This window comes from Lepisma saccharinum, chromosome 7, assembly GCF_977018435.1.
Source record: "Lepisma saccharinum chromosome 7, izLepSacc3.1, whole genome shotgun sequence".
Classification (NCBI taxonomy): domain Eukaryota; kingdom Metazoa; phylum Arthropoda; class Insecta; order Zygentoma; family Lepismatidae; genus Lepisma; species Lepisma saccharinum.
This window is the reverse complement of record NC_139235.1, coordinates 18,211,212-18,232,804: the sequence shown is the minus strand read 5'-3', so window position 1 is coordinate 18,232,804 and position 21,593 is coordinate 18,211,212. Positions and strand designations below refer to the sequence as shown.

The 21,593-nt window shown below is 36.5% G+C and overlaps 1 protein-coding gene across 6 annotated transcripts in view; it reads left to right on the top strand.

The window, feature by feature from the left end:
- Window positions 1–20,302, top strand: part of Tnpo-SR (transportin 3) — a 100,134-nt gene extending 79,832 nt beyond the window's left edge. For 4 of the 6 annotated variants that reach the window (XM_083125035.1, XM_083125040.1, XM_083125037.1 and 1 more), the window contains 6 exons: window positions 856–996; window positions 4,122–4,333; window positions 5,298–5,454; window positions 9,019–9,186; window positions 15,054–15,166; window positions 19,478–20,302. In XM_083125035.1, coding sequence (XP_082981161.1) covers window positions 856–996; window positions 4,122–4,333; window positions 5,298–5,454; window positions 9,019–9,186; window positions 15,054–15,166; window positions 19,478–19,538 — 852 coding nt within the window. In that variant the 3' untranslated portion in view covers window positions 19,539–20,302. The remainder of the gene's footprint in view (window positions 1–855; window positions 997–4,121; window positions 4,334–5,297; window positions 5,455–9,018; window positions 9,187–15,053; window positions 15,167–19,477) is intronic. The other 2 variants (XM_083125041.1, XM_083125042.1) reach the window with 2 other exon arrangements.
- The last annotated feature ends 1,291 nt before the right edge of the window (window positions 20,303–21,593 follow it).

Below are 21,593 nucleotides of genomic sequence, written 5' to 3'. Positions count from 1 at the left end.
GAAAAGATGCTGTGCACATACTCGACCCCCCTCCAGCCACGCGGGGAACAGGAACGGCACATTACCGAGCAACACGGCCCAGCCCCCCAACCCCCAACTGACAACGCCACCGGACAACAGGAAGCAGACGACGCAAACCAAGATGCGCGCGCCAGTGCTGCCGAACGGGAAAAATCGCAACCACCGCCGCCCGGGAACAAACAATGTACTGACGCGGTACCATCTCCGCTTCAAACGCCGTACCCTTTTGTGAATGAAGACAGTGGATCTTCGAAATTAATAGGATTGAACCATTAAATAGTGCAACGCGGAATTACGAAATCTTTTAAATTTCACGTAAGTAATTTTAAACCGCGTTTACCGCAACCACCATGAATACCAAAATATGCCCGTAAAAAGTGCCTTAATTTAATTAGTTTCTTCATAATATGAAGTTCTATATGTTTGGGGAACACATCACCCTTACCAAAAAAAATATACTAAGTCATAAAAATCTATCCCTACTCATCACTGTTCTTCAAGGAACGGGAGGGTATGAAATGCACAGGGGTTAAAAATGAAGTTAAGGATAAAAATACATGATATTGGATGACAGATCATGGCAAACTCTTAAGGCTCAACTCGTTCTTCGGCCAACATCAGCATAGTTGTTTTCAAATTTCTTCTCCTTTTAGTGTTGTCTAGATATTCACAATAGTTCAATAGTCCAGCCAGGCCTTCAAAAATTGCATTTTTTTTCATGTATGTATTTATCTCACTCACTTCACTCATACTGAGGACATTGAAGAAAGTACAGTGGCAAAAAAGGTTGTAAAAAAAATAACAGCAATATATTTGCTTTTCCTTGCTTTACAGATATGGCCAGTCCTATCCAATGCATGTGCAAAGTATCAGGCTGATCTGAGAGTAATGGAAAGATGTTGTCGCTGCCTACGGTTTGCTGTTCGTTGTGTTGGAAAGCAGTCAGCTCACCTTTTGGAGCCTTTGGTTAAACAAGTAAGTTTATTCATGATGAATACGGTAAACATGGTTGTAGATTTTCCAATGTGGCACCCCGTTCTTCAAAAAATCCCAGACTACCCACCCAAGGAACACAAACCATGTCGCACCAAGCAACATAATGCAGTAGGCTTATGTCATTACTTATGGTTTGGGTCCATATTTTCAACGGGAGGTGGAGAAGGAAGTTTTAGAAAGTGAATGCTATGCAATTGCTTTTGATGAATCTCTTAACAAGATTTCCCATGAAGAGCAAATGGATTTCGTGGTACGATATTGGAGTTCATCTAAAATGGAAGTTGTATGTCGATATTTTGGATCAGCATTTTTGAAACATACCACATCAACAGATATCTTGGGTGCTTTCAACCAACAGTTAAGCTCCATATTGCACAAACGATTGATTCAAATATCTATGGATGGACCAAATGTGAACATGAAGTTTTTACGAGATTTTAAACAAAGTGTTGAAATTGATGAAAGCAGCCCGGTTTTAATTGACATAGGAAGTTGTGGTCTTCACACACTCAGCAATGCATTGAAAGGAGGAATAACAGCAACTAAGTGGTTATTAGTAGAATTTCTAAGAGCATTGTACAACTTATTCAAATATGTTCCAGCACGCAGAGCCGATTACATTTACTACTCTGGATCATCAAAATTTCCAAAAAAAATTTGTTCAGTAAGGTGGGTGGAAAATGTGAACGTTGTACAGTGTGCATTAGAAGTCCTTCCACATTTGAAAAAGTACATCCATGGTGTTAAAACAGCGAAGAAGGAACCCAGCTCTCATAGTTACAGGATTGTTGTAGCAGGAGTTGAGGATAAATTATTGGGTGCAAAACTTGCATTTTTCCAAACAATTGCATCTCAGATTGAGCCTTTCTTGAAGGAATTTCAATCTGATCAACCAATGGCACCTTTTCTGTACACTGAACTTATTTCCATGCTAACAGTAATTATGAACAAATTTGTGAAGAAAGCAGTAATTGACAGTACAGTTTTAACAAAAATAAATTTGTGTGATGATCATAATATTGTTCCTGCTGATAAAGTGGACTTGGGTTACTCAGTACGAGCATTACTTCGCAATGTTGATTTTACAGCAGCCGAAATTCTCCAGTTCAGGCAAGAATGTTTATACTGTTTGAGGACACTTTGTTCTAAAATCATGGAAAAATCTCCTTTATGATATAAACTGACCAAAGGAATCTCATTTTGTGACCCATTTGTCATATCGAAGTCACAAGCAACAAGTTTTTCACGTTTGAAGGTAACGTTGGAAACATTTGTTCAGAAGCGACAACTAACTGGAAATTCTGCTGATAAAATTGAACAAGACTTCAGACATATATCCTCTAAGCCAGCTGTTATTCAACTCTTGAATAGTTATTCCCGAAAAACCAAGCGTCTTGATAAATTTTGGCATGATCTTATAACAACCCACAATGTAAGCTCGTGTGAAGTGATGAAGTTTTTACAAATGATTTTTATCTTATTTCATGGAAATGCATGTATAGAGAGAGGCTTTTCTGTGAATAAGGAATGCGTAGTTGAAAATCAACATCATAGGTCACTGGTTGCTCAAAGACATGTTTGGGATAAAGTCCATACATCTGGAGGCATTGTAAATCTCATTGTAGATAAAGGTATGGTTCATGCTGCAAGAAATGCACGTTCCAGATACATGGAAGCATTGGAACAGAAGAAGAAAGAAGATGAGGAAACTGTGAAAGCAAAGGAGATTAAAAAAAGGGCTGCAGATGCCATCAAGGAGTTGAGTGAAAGAAAAAAAAGACTTATTAAAGAAACCGAGAAGGAAATTTATATGCTGGGTGAGGAGATCCTTGCAATAACTAGGAAAAATTAATTTTATGTGGTAGTCACATCTGCCAGTATTATTTATGAAAGGTAAGATTTCAATTTTTATAATAATCATTAAACTTATTACATATTTTCTAAAGGTACAAGACCCAATTTTCTGTTGTTTCTCATTTGTATTGATATAATAGAGGTTGTGTACAGGTTACATTGTATAGCTTTGATATGCCACATTTTTTATTGATTTTTTGCACCACCTTAATTGTAATGACTTAGTAAAAATGGGGAAGTACAATACTTATTTATTTTTCATTGAATAGCATTGTATTAATCACTTGGTAAATTTTCAGGTAATAACTGTGTATATTCATATTCATAATAATTAACGTGCCTGCATATTTAATTGAAAAACATGAAGTTCAAAAGCAAAAATCATGATGACAAACTTGTCTGGAAAAATTTCATTTCTGGACTGGAAAACCTGGAAAAGTCAGGGAATTTCATAATCAAAAAATCGTAGCTAACCTGATTTTCCGTGAATTGCATAACTCACAGGATAATTCAGACCAGAAAGTGTCACGTCTGTAAATAAACCCTAAATTTCATGTTTAAGGGTCTATTTTGTATTTTGCAGTTCATTTTGCATTATTTAGTGACAAAACAGGTTAGGAAAATGCACCTCACACCTTTCAGAAACATGAAAAATTAACATTACAATATGTTATTTTACATTTCGTGTTTTCGTCAAAAACGAAATATGCATGCCTCTAGTGATGACATTAACCAATACTGAAATGTAACTCAAGTCCAGTTTTGACATGTACTCTAGCTTTTGCCACATCATGTGGCTTCATCAGGAGTTAAGACAAGAATAGTAAAAATTGAAAACATAGGAAGGTCAGTAGGGTTAAAGGGTTAAAACAATTAGGTTAAAAGACAATGTAGAGAGTGACCATCTCTGGCTGGCAACTGACTGACAGGTCACTCACTCTACATTCTCTTTTAACCTAATTGTTTTAACCTTTTAACCCAACTCACCTTCCTATGTTTTCAATTTTTACTATTCGTGTTTTAACTCCTGTTGAAGCCACATGATGTAGTGAAACCTAGAGTGAAACAGCAAGTACATGCCAAAACTAGACTTCAGTTACTTGGCGAAATGATGGCACGTGGTGTAAGTTATGCCTTATCCAATACTGAAATACCTTACCGTCAGAACCTAATTGTCTTTTTTTGAAAAATTGTTTCCATGACTCCAGTTACCAAGATCGTTATAAAATGAAATAATAATTGTTTTGCAGATTGTCACATTGTACCAAGTGTACCAACATAGCTGTTTCCTGTACCTGGGAAGCATACTAGTGGACGAATATGCCTCGGAAGCTGGTTGTGTTCAGGGACTGCTGGGAATGCTCCAAGCCTTCATCGGCCCTACGTTTAAAATTTTGGAGGAGCCCAACGGATTGAGAAATCATCCAGACACTGTGGATGACCTGTTCCGTTTATGCGCTAGGTAGTCAAACACTTCCATATCTTGTAGAATATTTTATTTAGGAATTACCGGTCTCTAGCGACTCTAATTTTAATAACAATAGCAGCATAGAGTGAAGTAGGGTGTAAACTAGGGATGGGCCGATACGAAATTTTGACCGATAAAGTACCGATACCAATAACCGATATAAAATTAGATATGGTACTTGAAGAACATGAAATGTTCCTTGATCTCCTTAACAAATGTGTGTTTCGAGGTGACTGCAGTGCAAAAGAAGTTGAATATTTGGACAGTTACTTTTTTAGAAAGTAGGGCATCGAGATTGTCCATAAAAATTACAACAAAATGGCAGAATTTTGCACTAAATTATAAGATATTTTACGATATATCGGATCGGTAAAATAATCTGTAATTTTACCGATATACCGATAAACTGATACACCAATATGCCTATATTGGCCGATACCGATAGAGTACCGATTAATCGGTCCCATCCCTAGTGTAAACTAAGGAACAGACAGATCAATTGGTGTTCTATCTGTATTGGCTGATATTGGCATATCGGTTTATTGTAAAATTATCAATAATTTTACTGAACTAGTATATCTATAATTATAATTTAGTGCAATATTCTGCCACTTTGTTATAATTTTTATGGATGTAAGCATGTAATCTCATTCCTGTATTTTTTTAAAAGTAACTGTCTAAAAATGCTCATCTTGTAACACATCTAATAAAGAGATCAAAGAACCATTCAGGATCTTAAAGGACCATTTGGAAAATTATATTGGATTGATAAAATATCAGTATCGGTAAATTTTATGTCATTACTTTATTGGTATCTGCCAAAATTTCATATTGGCCCATCCCTAGTCTGAACTAAATTTAAAATGTGTCTGTTTAAAAAAAGCCATATATATTTTTTTACTATCGAAAGTGAACATATGAATGCCATGAAAATTATTTTTTGTCTTTGTTTTTTCAGGTTTTTACAGCGAGCACCAATTCCATTTCTCCAGTGTCCTGTTCTAAAATCCATAATCCAGTGTGCACTTATGGCATGTACTTTGGATCATAGAGACGCTAATGTTTCTGTTATGAAGTTTTTCTATGATCTTATTCATACAGGAAGGACACATGAAGTAAGTAAGATACATATGTTATGCACATTAATTGTATAGTTAGCAACATTGCATTCTCATCTAAGGTTTTTCACAGTGGATACTTTGCCCATTAGGCTGTTAGTTAATATGAGACAAGGTGAAAGAAATGTGTAAAATTATGAACACACATGAGATAGGCACCATTAGACTACATATAGGTAAAAGAGAAGGATTTAAATGTGCTGTTGATTTTTGGTGTGAAGATTGAGTTGAACTGAAAATAAATTTATATTTTCCTCTTGATGTTTCAGGGAATGAAAGACATGGTAGTTTAATACATATACTGAAGCAAGTGACTAACATTTTCTGTGCAAATTACTTGCAAAGATGGACCCTGCTATCATTCACACATGCACTATTTGTTTACCTGCTGGGTTTCCAATTCGTGCTGTTTCCCTGCATGCCACTAGTTGTGCTGTGCTGGTGTAATCTTTCCACCTGCCTGGCTTCTAGTACCCCTAGTGCAAATAGCAAACACAGTAGACAAAAGGACTAACCAGCACCACTTGTGGCATGCAGGGAAACCCACCCAGCAGGGAAACAAGTTGCCGCGTGGATGATGGCAGGGGCTACCGAAATTACAAGTAAGTTGGATGGAAATAATTAGTAATTTGCTTCAGTCTGTGTATAATTTTACATTGTGATTCCTCATGAATACAGTGATTTGTTTATTGCTTCTTTAGCACCATGGAAGCCAGATGTTAGAAAGCTTATGTGTGACAAATAAGGAGCACAAGTGCAATGTTAACTAAGAACTTAAGTATTATACTTCACCTGCTAGTCCACAACTGCAGGAAAGAAAAGGAGGAAGAACCTTTCCACGCTAAACAGGAACTAGTGGGCAGGCTGATGGCTCGTGACCTCTCTTCAGCACTTCCTGCTTATGTCACAACTTAATTTATATTGATTGATTGATATGGAGTTTTAAGTCCACTTTATGCACAGTATGGTTAATCAGGACTGGACCTACAGTTTAAAGTGGGATCCAAACCACTTGTGCCTCCACCGGGTATCAAACCTGGGACCCCTTGACTACAAGGCAACGACGCTACCACAGCATCCATATCTAATTATTGGACAACAGAAGCATAGAAGTGAGGACATTTCAGTGTTTTGAACCCCACTAGCCCATAACTTGTACACACTCAAATTTTGCATTGTGCGAATTAGTCACTTTTAGCAAATGTTAAAATATTTTTATATTAATAAAAATATAAAAAATATATAAAAACCTAAATTACTTACGACCAGTGAGTATCATCCGTCGAATTTCGGAGGTCTTACCCCCCCCCCCCCCCTTCTTCAGGCTTTCCTTAGGCACGAATCACCACCATGCCACGTCAAGTTGTATCAAACAAGGGAAAGGGTGCAGGTTGAAGTGGTAGAGCAAATTTAGATAGAACTGTCTTCGCTCAAATATATTTACCTTATCCCTTTCCATCTTACTTTTAAAAAAACCCACTGAAACTTATACTGTAAAAGCAGTTAAAACTATACAATTCCAGTTCCCCACGTGTGGCCGAAGAAGGGGGCGGTAAGACCCCCGAATAGTCGACGGATGATACTCACTGGTCGTAAGTAATTTAGGTTTTTATATATTTTTATTAATATAAAAATATTTTAACAAAAACTTGTACACACAGTGGCAGCGATTGGTTTCTGAAACTGGGGGGGGGGGGGGGGCAAAGACAATTTTCTTTCCCTTGTATATAGGGTTTAGCATAGTCCAAGGGCAAAAGTTGCACTGTAACTGCACATGTCTGTAATATTGTTAATTAATTTTGTACTTTTTAACATGTTATGCTGTAGCAGTTCATCAAACCCTCTCCATGTAGGCCCACCTTGCTGTGGTGAGGGGGCTTGGTAGCATGAATGACATTCATATTAATCTCTGTCTCACCCTTCCTAGATTTTAGTTTCAATTACGCCACCCATCATGGTGGAGTGGTTAGCACAGCATGCTACAATTCCAGACAGTCCTGGGTATCATGGGCGTCGCCAGAAATTTTTGCAAGGGGTGTCGGACAAATGATAAAAGTTGAATAAAAGAAAAATAATAAGTATTATTACCACGGTTATAAATGTTGTTATACAATACTAAATATTATAAACCAACAAAACTACATTTTATTCGAAATAATAATAATAATAATAATTATATAAATGGGGAGACTCGATCCACCAAACGAGTGAATACCAGCACAACTATTTTCTATTATTTCTTTTCCATTTTATGCAGTTAGTATCTGAATTGAATTTTGATATTAACTTTTGCTCGTCTCGTTCAAGAAAAGGCTTTAAATGTTAGGGGGAATTGTTTTTCATAACGTCTGTTGTATGACCTCTCACCTAATTATTAGAATTTTGAAAACTGTGGAACCATTTGTTGTTTGGATGAAATGGTAGAATGTAACTTTGTTCCTGTATTTTTCACTCGATGTTTTCGATCCAATGCATTTTTACTTTGATTATTCTGTTCGAATGCTAACTAAATTAACTTTATTTCTGTTCTTAACAATAAAAGTAACTAACCCGTTCGACACCCCCCTCCCGAAGCCCATGCTGGGTATGGTTGTTCTTTCTGAATGTCCATTCATCATCATTATCATATCATCACTTATCGTCATCGTTGCAATTAGCTAAAAGTGCCAGAAAAGCATTTCTAAATAACAAAAGTCAAATCAAATCATCCCATCCATGATGTAAGGGAGACCTTCATAGGCACCCAAAGTCAACTGCACTTAAATTATTACTTCCGGATACCTCATTCTTGAGGTTCAGCCACCTAGACGAACAGTCAGGGTAATCCTTTGAGGCCCAATGTGTTGTCCTGTCTCTTGTCCATCTTTCTGCTGAATACCACTTCATAGTTGAAATTACTATGTTTTTTGCTAAGGGACTTGTGTCCTTGTGTTAAGAGAAGAACCAATTAGCCTCAGTGCTGATGTGTGAATTATCATTTTTTAACAAACAGAACAAAAAGTTCATCACGCTGTCTGAAATTGTTTTGGATAAATGCGGGAAAAGTCCAAAATAGATAAGAAACATCTATGGTTTAGCTGATAATGGTAGTTAGTAGTTTCAAGTGTCATTGGTAGATGGCAGTACAGCCCAACTTAAAGATAGGTAGCAGATGCTAGGTATGTTCTGCACACATCTCTGCGCAGCTTAGTACAAGTATAAACAATGGTGACTGTGTGTGAGCAATTGACAACTGAAGAGCAACATACTCTTGTACAATTGTTTTGTCGAAGAAATAACTTTTGCAAATGATGTTCACAAAGAAGCCATTCCTGTCTAGTGTGGGAATTGCTTTCAATTAAAGCGATCCCTGAAAAATGTAAAATCGAGTTTCCACTGTGTTCATATATATTTTTTATTAATATTAATAACTCTTCATCCATTTATGACAATGAAAGGTGTTCAGAAAGTATGTGTGAGATGTGCCCACCTTCTGTCCAGTCTCATGTTTAAATAATTTCCAGCTTGCTTTTTTTTAAACTTCTAGGCCAGAAATCATACTATGATTTTTCTTATATGCAGGATCGAGAAGACTTTCAAATGCGGCACACACTTGTCCAAGGAATTGTTCAAGACAATGGCCAACTGTTAGTCAGTAATTTGATACATGCCTGTGTTTTCTGCTTACATTCCTACATGTTGTCAGACGTAGCTGATGTTATTATGGAACTCATGCTCACTGACAGAGTGGTAAGTGTTTGAGATTCTGTATTATAAGTTTCCTTGTTTAACAATCCAAGCTTGCCAGTAGAGTTGGAAGTGGTTGGAATTTTTTTTTTTTGGGGGGGGGGGGCTTTTTTCCCCAAAGTGATTCAAATCAATGAAAATACATTACTTGGCTGCATTTTTCTTGTTTTACAGCTTTCATTTACCTTTTTGACATGGAATTCATAACTAGACATAAGTAGTACTTGCAAAAATGCAGGCATTGTTGAATGGGTGGTTTTCAGTAGGCTTATTAAATATATCTATGTAGTTTATAAACACGCACATAAAGCATAAAAGAAGAAAAAAGAAAATATTGCTACATCTTTTAACACACTTATCAAATGTACCTTCAATGGTACCGTTTGTCCTTCATCTATATCTGAAATAGAAAATTTAGTTTCAAACCCTTTTACATTTTTATAAAATATTTTCATTCTGGCTTGCAAGTGCATCATATATAATTTCACTTAATAACCTGGTCGTAGAGCATATTTTTACATATTTTGGCCACCTAGTGTGGTTCTCAACCATTGTGAGACAACAATGTGGTAAATTTGTTTTTTAAAAGTCAGTGCCCTGCTAAAAAATATTCCCCCTTTCCAATTTTTTAAACTTTATGTGCATTAATATGCACCCTTGAAAGTAAATATGGATTGGCTACAAATGGCAAAAAAATCTGTCTTTCTCAGTAAAATGTTGTTTGTTTAAGTTCACTTTATGCTCAGGTGTGCTAATTCGGATTGGACCTACAGCTTAAAATGCGACCTGAACCACTGTGCCTCCATTGGGGATTGAACCTGGAGCCCTGGAATACCAGGTGTTTCATTATTTTTATGCCATCAGGGGGCTCATTCTTTCATATTATTCAATCAAAAATCTGGCAATTTTCCAACAACGGTTCTCTCAATTATAAGTTACTTTGAGAATCTCCCTTGTAGTAGCATACTTACTATCGGATTAAAAATTATAGATACTCCAGTTTGGGCTCCAATTAAAAATTAACTAGTAGACCTACATAAAAACGAGTTAAATCAAAATTTAGCTTATTCAATTCTGCGTTAATCTGTGCTAACAAAATTTCTTTTCGAGTATGCCTTATATTTTTTATCGCCATGAGAACAAAGAAAATGCCTTTTTTTTTAGTTTTGCAAACGATCGCTCTCTTTGAAATTCTGTAAATCAAAAATGGGTTGTCCGATCGTTATGAAATTTTAGCAGGGTGCAGGCAGAAAGGTTATAAACACAATTACTAATTTTCAAGTTTTCAAAATTTGTGAAAAGACCATTATTTTCAATTTTGCAAAACAACTTTTTCTTAGTATTGAGTTGTCGTACAAATACAATATTGGTCTTATTTTGAAGCTCTTTGTATCTGTTTTTAAAATGCACTATCATTGTCAATTCTCATTGCGAAACCGATATTATACAGATTTTTATTCAGCGGAAAAAGTTACTAAGGTGTAAAAAGTTTTTATACGAAGTGAAAACAAATATGGATAAAAGACAGCTGTGGAGTCCGTTGCAAAAAAATTTGTTATGTATCAAATATCTGTGGGTATTTACCAAGCTGATAAAAAAGCAATAAATTGTTGCATTTTATGCATTACAGAATTTTATGGGATTAATTATGGCATATTCTTAAAAAAGTATGAGATGTGGTGGCAACATTGGTCGTGTCAGTGGGCAGTACCAGTTGTGTCCAACATCTGGCTATGTTATTTAATCAATGTCCAGATGAAAGATTTTAAATTTATCGTTCAAGTAACTAACCTGCCTATCTTTTTGCACGATATATTTCAAATATTTCCTCTCATCTGGACACTGATTAAATAACATAGCCAGATGTTGGACACAACTGGTAATGCTATCTGACATGACCAATGTTGCCGGTACAGCTCATATTTTTTTTTAAAAAAAACATGCTTTTGGTATGAATATACCATAATTAATCCCATAAAAAGTCTGTAATGCATAAAAGGCGTAAAAATTCATTGTTCTCTTGTCAGTTTGGTAAACACCCACAGTACACATTCGAACATTTTTGCAAGCGCCTCCACCGCTGTATTTTATCCATGTTTGTTTTCACTTCATACAAAAACTTTTTTACACCTTAGTAACTTTTCCCCATACTGAATGTTCGTGAACAGCATGATTTTCTTGTGTAATGTTTAAAAATTATCCACATAGACAAAGTTAATACCTAGTGTAAGATTCATTTATCTATCACTTTTGTAGAAAATTTACGGACATTCAAAATCTTGGTTGCATGACTTTTTGGACATCCTGTAGAAGAAATGACAAATTGGCTTGGCTTGTATACCTTGTAAAATTATTTAACTAGTTCCAAAATATGACGTTACAAACCTCTAAACTCTTAACTGACACTGCAAGTGAAACAGGTTAGCGACAATTCGTAAAAAGCCAAAATTTCTTCCCCCCCCCACAAAAAAAGCTGGCTTTTTATCGAAAATAAAAGACATCCATTCAATAAAGCCGACTTTTTTGAAACTCAACTTGCCAGTGATCAGATACAGAAATGTATAATTAATCCTTGAGCACTCGTATCTGCATGACGCACGTTAGAACTCCCACAGGGTAATTTTTTGCCCCTAAATTATTTTCATTTTAATACACGCTACTTGTCATTATGAATAAGTTTTTTTGAAAAAAAAAAAATTGCACTACACACTTGCTTACACACTTGGGAACATTTTCATCCCACAGAGAAACCATCTGGATGATATTTCATTACATGACCCTACACATATTTTCGCTCCGCTGAAAAACAGTCTGAACATTAGCACCTACATGCAGGGTTGTTAAAGATCCAGGACCCCATAGATTCTAATTGGTTCTATTGGGTTCAGAGACAGGACCGAACCTTTTTCTCGCACAATTTAAATTCAGTCCAAGTTGCGTATTGTTTCATTTCAATACGGAACTTGACCGGATTTAAAATGATCTGAAATAGAGGTTCCTGGACTGTATTTAAATTGATCCCGAAAAAAACAAAAGGACAGAATTGAAATACTTTACAGATAAAAAGGTTCTTTACAGTCCAGAACTATTTACGCTTGCTGATTTTCTCTCCTGGACCGGAATTGAATTTATTTAAAATTCCTGCACCTTTAACAACCTGCCTACATGACTATAGGACTCGCATGGGGTAATTTTTTACCATTAAATTATTTTTATTTTAGGACACACAACATATTTGTCAATATGAATAAACTTTATTGAAAAATATGCACTAACTACTTAGATGCATTTATTTTATGAGATGATATCACCCTGATCACTTTCCCCACTTTGTATTGAGTTCATGATCACTGTCTTCATGTTCCTCCTCTGACAAAGATTGTATTTCCTCTAACAATTTCATTGTCTGAAGCTTAAAGAGAGCCTCAATTTCTTGATCCATCAATCTTCTCATCTCCTCTGCTCATTTCAACAATGTGAGAATAAACAATGTGTTAGGCACATGTGGGGTAAGAACTTTCCGTACATAGCAACAATCACATCAAATAACTGTTACTGTTGAACTAATTGTTGGAGGCAGATGAATCACAGCAAGAGGTCCATTTGAAAATAAGCGAGATCCCAAGCTTGTAAAAAAGTACACACCATACAAATTTTAGTGTTTCTTCTTAGAAAAATTTACACTGCATGCATTCGTAAGGCTTAAAACCACTACTAAAAGTAATTATAGTCAGCATATCTTTTGAACGACATCCTCTGTGGTTGTGCGGTCTAAGGCGCTGTGCTTTACGCTCCGACTGCGGAATGGCATGGTTTAGAGTCTGCCTGGGTTCAGTCTCTGGGTTCTCGGCCTGTATATAGGGCCAGTGGCAACCCACCATCGTGAGGAAATTGGGGAGCTACAAGTGAGTAGCGTAACCCGGTCCCGGAAATCTCCTACAACGGCTGGGGGTTCGACATGCTAACCGGTTGAAGAACTCCACACCTCTAGGTAGGATTTTGGGAGGGAGACTAGCAGCCTGGAGATAGGCACAAGCCCTTTCGAGGGCTGTCGAGCCATAGGTTATTACTATTATCATTTACAGGCCATGACCTTAGAGGGCTGTTGAGAGAAAAAAAATAAAGGAAGAAATATTCTTCTTCTTCTTCATCTTTTCCCTTTTGCCTCATAGCATCAGGGTTATACCATAGTTCCAATGGAAAACTTTCATATAGTGAATTCCTTTGAATTGTTCCAAGTTCCAAGTATAGGTATGGCTGTTGCAGGGTGGCTACTCACGAGGAATTATGCGTGAATTCTGCTTGAATTGTTCTCCGTAGACGTGAAAAATTGCAAATTTTTATTAATCCAACTATCATTGAATTTATCGAGGAAGGGAAGGAAAGAAACTGAATTCTCTCAATCCGTTTGCTTTGTTAGTGTCCATCCTTTGAAGAACAATCTATCTTGCAGATGGAAGATTATTACAAGATATCTTGAAATTATTTAGGCAAATTTTACAATTAACAATTTTTCCGTGATTTCCATGTCCCGTAACATTTGTGATTTGTGTTTGTAGATGTATTTCTAGTCTGAGTATGTGAAATGGCAAGTGCACCTTAAATTAAATATATATACTTTTGAATTGATTTATAGAGTTTTTGGATAAATTGGATACATAAAGGCAGGCCCTTTATAGTGTTAATATATTTGTGTGTGTGTGTGTGTATGGTAACTGGTGGTAATGTGTAAGGTTGAAATAGAGAATCATCTGCTTTTACCCTTGAATTTGTGGAAAATTCGCCTTGAAAACTGGGAATTATATTTGAATTTTATCATAGTCGTAGAGTGGCCACCCTATGTTGGTAACTCTATAGCCTTAGCCATAGCTAGAGGAATAGGTCTAAATATGGGTGAATGTTTAAATATGGGTTTTGGAGTTATCAGCGCTGCCAGGTGCTGCAGCCTGGCAGAGGCTATGGGAACTGGTTATCTGTCAAGGACAAAGGTTGCTACACCAATTCGCAAGAGAAAGTGGCGGTTAGTTTCGGCCTTGGACGCTGTTATAGGATTGCGACCTCTCAGAACTTTTTGCAGGTATGTTTTAACTCAACGTTTTATGAATTCTCATCTGCTTTGTATAGGCTATGATATTAGCGGTACATAAAACAAATGTGGGCTTTTATAATGCCATGATTTGTTTGTGAAATATGTACCACAGAGAGTGAAAATAAATTGACGAAAAATAGCGTGATGGTCTAAATATGGGCTATGACATGAGGTCTAATGCTGAGATCACATTTTCAACAAATATTTGGATGTTTTTCTTAATTTCGATTTTTCCCATTCAGTGTGATTTGCAAAACAACAGATTATTCATAAATATGAATTTTATGTTTTAGCGATAAATGACTGTTTTTAAAATTTTAATTGCTTTTTGTGATATTGCTGCTAGTAGCCCATATTTAGACCACAATTTTGAAATGAATCATTTTACCATTTTTTCAAAATTGCTTTATTTTTTAAAAAAATGGTAACCTTCTATACTTTAGCATACTATTACATTTTAGTATATAGTTCATAGATATGCATTTTAAAGGCAGGTGCTTGATATATTAATTTTTTCCCTCCCAAAATGACAACATAAAAAAGGGGGGGGCATATTTAGATCTTTTCCTCTACTAGATACTAATGTATGTATTCATTTGAAAATAGTTTTAATGATAAAATGTCAGCATGTGGCATTAATATAATTGAAAAGAAATAATCAAGATATATTTTACGAAACTTAGAAATTACAAATAAACTAGTAAAATACAAAATCAGGGATAAGGAAAGAACTTTTATTTTTTCCTCTTCATTTACTGATTTTGTTTCTAAACTTTTTCAGGCTGTTTGCCAGTGGTTAGAAGTTGCAGTGAAAGCCCTGCCCACACAAAACTCAGGAGGTACCGTCACAGCCACACAAAAGCAACTGGTAGATTTCCACCGCTCTCTAACAAGGTGAGTAAGCACTTTCAGGTTATATTTCTTCTCTTATGTTGTGATTGAGCTGTCAAATTCTTTGTTCAATTCTTGCCTTTTCCCTCCTTAACTTTTAGCAGATAGGAGCCTCTCCAGACCGGACTTTTGAAGTGCACAGTTTTCAAATGCCACAACAACAACAACACCAAAAATAAGGGTCAAAATTGGTTTAGTAACTGCACTAATTACATAATGAAATAAACAAATCTCAAAATTGGTCAAAACATTACATTGGTTGATAACATTTTGAAAGTTAATATCGTGGACAAAGTCATCATCATCCTTCGCCGTTTCCTGCCCCTGGCTGGGTCTGCATAGAAGTCAAGCCTCCATTTTGTTCTGGTCTTCCACCATTCCTCTTGGGGGGGGGGGGTGTAAGTTTGGGGATGTTAAGTGAATATTTTGGACCGTTTCTAATTCAATTTGTTCATAGATTTTTCCAGATATTTGGGAGGGTGTTGGGGGTGTGCAGATAAATCACTGATTCCTCTCTTTCCACTGTGTTCCAATCTTTTCCTCTTCTCCTAACACTCTCCACTACTGCTCTTTCCACAGACATCTTGGTCTCCCCCTTGGCCTTATTCCCACTCTTTGTGCATTGTAGTGTTTCTGCACCAATCCTCTTCATGTGTCGTTTCGACACATCTCATCTGTGCCTGATCTATTCTGTCCTGGAGCTTCACCACCCCCACTGTCTGCCAGATCTCCTCATTCCTTATTCTATCCCTTCTAGTCTTCCCCAATATACTCCTTAAAAATTTCATCTTTCTTTTGTCTCCTCTATCACTGTCCAAGTTTCTGCTCTATACATAATTATTGGTACATAGTATGTGTTGTGTATTACCTTCTTGCATTTCATAGGTACATCCCTGTTCCATATTAATCTTCAAATGCTTTGATAAGAGTCCACCACTCATTCATTTGTCCTCTTCTGTTTATCTTCTCATCTATTCTTCCACTTCTCTCAATTATGCTTCGTAGATATTTGAAACTCTCCACTATCTTCAACTCTTCCATGTCAACCTTTATTCTTGGTTCATTTCTGGCTCTGTTTCTTGTTGCTATTAGCACCTCACTCGTCTCTGCACTGAATTTCATTCTTGCTCTTCTAATTTCCTCATTCCAACTATCAAGCTGTCTCTGTACTACTTGTTAGTTTCCCCATATTACTATGTCATCAGCGAACAACAGGGCCTTCATCTTCTTCCCCACCATCTTCATTAATTGTATCTATTGTACTTATGAAGAGCAGTGGTGAAAGAGAACCTCCTGTTTGAGTCCATTACTTATATTGAACCACTCTGTTCTTCACACAGCTCTGGTTGGCCTTGTATGTGCTCTGCACTCTACACACTATCTCTATGACTCCTATCTCTCTTAGAGCCTTCCAAATCTTTGTTCTGTCCATGCTATCGTATGCCTTTTCTATATCTAGGAATTCCATAATCAAATCATTTCCATACTTGTAGTGCCTTTCCTGTAATTGCCTTATGGTGAATATCAGATCTACTGTTGATCTGCCTCTTCTAAATCCATACTGTTCCTCTCTCATGTTCAGCTCTGTTACACAAAGTAAGAGTTTTAAAAATAAAACCCCAATTCTGCCAATTTTTGCATCCAAATTGTGTAAAAAAAATCTTATTAGTTTTAAATTATAAGCTATTATTCAAATACATAAATAGAAACAATTAAATTGTAACTATAAAATTTGTTTCACCCTTGGGCTGCTGTATGTTGCACCTCACCCATTATTTCTGTACATATACGGGCATGGTTATATAACCTTTGCTATTTTATAAGTAGTTTTGTGTTATTCATAATTGTACCATGTAGATGTAAATTCAGAATTACTAAGTAGCAGAGTCCAGATTACGCATGTACTTGTTTTACTCTCTCAAATGTTCACCATATCATGTGCCTTCTTCAGGAGTTACGACAAGAATAGTCAAAGTTTAAAACATGTGAAGTTCAAGGACAGTGCACTGTTTGCGACTGACTGTCTTGTTCAAAATGGTCGCCTGCTAAGATGGAGTAGGAAGCAGTGACAGGACACTTTACGTTGTCCTCTACCTTCTATTTTTTTTTTACCTTTTTTAAACCAACTTACCTTCAATTCCTATTCCTCTGATCTCCAGGAAGCCCTTCTCGTACTGATGTTCTCCAGTACCAACTTCTCCTACTGCGATTCCAGTAAGACACCTCGTCCTCCCCCCCCCCCTTTATTTGTCTTGTATTTATGGATCTCCACACCTCTTACTAGCCCTCTACAAATTCATGGTGATGAAGAACTTTTAATATTTTTAAATTAACAACTAATAGAGGATAAAACTTCCTACCACACCCAATTAGTAACTTTGTCAACCTTAAATCCCTAACCCAACAACTCTTTTATCTCATTTTATATACTTTGTACTAGTATTAACCTTTATTTTACTAAACTGTTCTCTCTCTTAAGATCTAAGGATTAATAATTGTAGACCTTACACTTTGAAGAAACCAAGACTAAATGCACTTTAATATGTAAACCAATGGTTATTCTGGACACCAAATAATCATTGGTCCTTGTTCTGATATGATATTAAATCATACCTTCATGTACAAAAAAAATGAAATTTCGAGGGTCATTCGGAAAGTAACTTCCATTTGGGTATAAAAGAAACACCAGGACATTGTGAGAGTTTTTATTATATACAACTGAAAGAGACAACTCTAAGCTATTTTTCTACATATTTTTCTGTTGAGACACTTATCATATTGGTGAACAAGGTTTACAATACCCATATCAAAGACATCTGCAGCCTGTGCATTCAGCCATGCAGTAACATTGTCCCTGGTCATTGTTGAAGCGCTGTACCCCTAGCCACTTCTTCATTTGTGGAAAGAGGTGATAATCGCTAGGGGCCAAATCTGGCTGTAAGGAGGGTGGTGAAACAATTCCCACTGAAAATGTTGGAGAAGGTCCTTGGCTCAAGCATTGCTAGAGAACAATCATTACTCCTTACAGCCCACATTGATTTTATGGTGCCTCATGTCAACAATTCCAAATACTTCTAGTGAACATTAACCTATGCCTGTGTACAAATTAAAGAAGTGGCTAGGGGTACAGCGCTTCAACAATGACCAGGAGCTCAAGGACAGTGTTACTGCATGGCTGAATGCACTGGCGGCGGCAGATGTGTTTGATATGGGTATTGAAAACCTTGTTCACCGATATGATAAGTGTCTCAACAGAAACGGTGCTTATGTAGAAAAATATCTCTCTCTTTCAGTTGTATATAATAAAAACTCTCACAATGTCCTGGTGTTTCTTTTATACCCAAATGGAAGTTACTTTCCGAATGACCCTTGTACAAATAAAGGATATAGAACAAAGATAAACGGGGCAATTGGGTAAACATTTTCACGTAACTGACGTTCCGGTATAAGTTAAAGCACCGGCACAATAGCACATACTTCCGAGTGTGTGCAGGTGGAGGAGGGCATTTTTTGGGGGTTCCCATCCTTTATTTTTTGCCTTCACATGTTTTAAACTGTGACTATTCTTGTCTTAACTCCTGAAGAAGCCACATGATATGGCGAAAGGTTAAGTAAGTAAAACAAGTAAGTCCAGTGTGTTTTAAAAGTCCTGCAGAATTCTAAAAACCTATAACTTTTAAAGTAATAGGTTTATTACAACAAAATATTGTTTGTTACACAGAGGAAACTTTATAATTAATGTATGATGTGGTTTGGTTCATTGCCAGTTCTCCAGCTGAGCACCATTCTCATCCAAACACACTTGCAATCTTCGTTGCATTCTGACGGTGCTTGTCCAGAATGTTATGAATCACATCATGCATCAGGTTGTGAAGATCTGTTGGCTTTCCGTAGTTGTAAATTTTTCGTGCCATCTCTGGATGCTTGTCTCTGCTGGAGGTGGTTTTCGAAACGTTGTTTGGACCCTTCTCCACATCAGAACACAAGATTTTAACTCTGCAAGCCATAACACGCACTGATCTTTTTCCTGCATCAAAGCTATCTTGGAATCACATGATTGCATGATCACCTGCACACACGTCATTCAGCAGAGTGGGCAGAACAAAATTGTAAATTTTTCTCTGTGTAAAAAAACAATATTTCGTTGCAATAAACCTCTTACTTTAAAGTTAGATCTTTTTAGAATCATACAGGACTTTTAAAAACATGCGTACATGCTTAAAATCGGCTACTTAGTAAAACATGTGGTGTAAGTTATGTAATACCTAAATTCAAAACTGTTTGTAATACTTCATTATGTTTTTGTCTTTCCAGGGCCGAGAGTTCGAAAGCTGTGACGCACGCTTTACGGGAGTTTGCAAGGCTCTATCGCTGACAATGTATCATGTTGATAGATGTGCTGATAAGTTATTGAACAGACAAGGGAACATACATTCAGTTAATGGTGCTGCGTGCCGTCGGTTACTCTGATGCACAAATTCTATCATGTGTTCATTTCTCGAGTCGTTGCGTGCAGCAGCTTGTGAAGGATGATCGGACGGGGAGGGCGACCTGTTGAACAAAAGAAAGCAGATGTGAGTGCCGTCGGGCAAATGTGAGAGAGGTTCATTACAACCACTTCGTGCAAAGGCTATGAATTTGTGCAAAAAAAATAAAGGAAGCATAATAAAACAGAAATGTGATGATATTGTTTTAAGATGTGATGTATTCATCCATGTGTATATGTATATACATATATATATATATATTTGCCAGTCTTAGTTTTGGTATGAAATGAATGAAAAAAATGGTCTGAGGAATTATAAAATTCCTTTTTACAATGCAAAAAATGAGCAATTTGTGTTTTTCTTTTTTACCCAATTTATTATACGATTGGACGTATTCTTGCATGCAAACTAGGCTATGGTGCCTGGACTTAGTGTTGTACCCTTTGTGTTTGTCCCCTCATTCATGTCATCTGATCGCCATTCATGCTCATCATCGCAACAGCCAAGAGTGGCAGAATAGTGATGTAAAAATAAATCAAATCATATCATGTTCATATTGAACCCATACACTTTTATTTCATTCCAATGGTGGCAATGTTGCTTTGGGACCTCCTGCGGAACTAAATGAGTTTTATAACTTTTTCCTGTAGTTTTGCATATGTAAGGTACCATGCTTCTTGCTTTTGCATGTAATAAAATCTGGCAAGAATTTTACTATCAGAACATTACCGTTATTAAATTGCATAAGTAAAATAATAATAACTGTGTCTGGATAGTAGTTATACGTATATGCATCATACATATAAACTTCTTGCATATTTTGGAGCCAACGACAACTACTAAAATTGTATTTTATGTCTGTATGTTGCGTGTATTGTCGTCTTCTTAAAAGAAAGTCCTATTTCACTCCCGCTGACCTCCATGGCAGAGTGGTTAGCACGGCATGCCATGACAACGGGTTTGCTCTGGATTTGAATCCCAACCTGTTGGAAAAGAACAGCATCTATGTAGGTATGGTGACAGTGTGTGAGATTCTACATAGCAGTGAACAGTCTATAGATAATCACGAACTTGACGTGTGAGATATTGTTGCCATAAAATATTGTCCAATTACAGGTTGGTCCAAAAGTATGGAGACACCTGAATAAAAGTTGAATGACATACTGTTCCATAAAACTAACACTGTAGGTTTGTAATAGGGGTAGGAGGAAATGTTATAGAGCATATGACGACGAAGGCTGCCATCTTGAGTTCAACTTCAAAATTTTAAATAGGATAAGGGTGATATGATAAATCAAATAAGGCTAGAATTTCACGAGAAATGCAGGGGGTGAAGGTTATCTTGACATATCTTTAACCAGCAAAAGGTTTATTGTACCAAGGTGTCAGAAAAAAGCATCAAAATGCTCTTAACATGTCAGTAATGCATCCAGATCATACTGACGTCTAGGGAGAGAAGTTCGAATGTCATTGCACATGATTTGAATCAGGGATATTCCAGAAGGGTTGAATTTTGTGAATGGTTGTTACCAACAATTTCAGTGTGATGCTTCCACTGGAATGAAAAGTCCTTCACATTGATGAGGCCAATTTTTATGTTAATAAGGAAGTTAATAAACGCTGCTTATTATCTGATAACTCACTTTGGACAGCTTACAGTCTAATGGTTAGTGCTGGTAAGTTAATGGTGTGGTATCATGTGGGAAACACGATTGGTTAGTCCATTTTTCTTAAATGCTGACGGCTACTTAGATTTGTTAAATGAACAGGTTTTTTTTTCATCCTTGCTTATAGAAGATGGTACTTTTTACAGTTTTTTCCATCAAGAACAAGAACCCACAATACTGTGAGAATGTTGTGAGACAGTTTCTGTCCAATGTGAGTTATCAGATAAAAAGCATTTTCTGTTTATTAATGAAAGTATTCTGTTTATTAATGAAAGT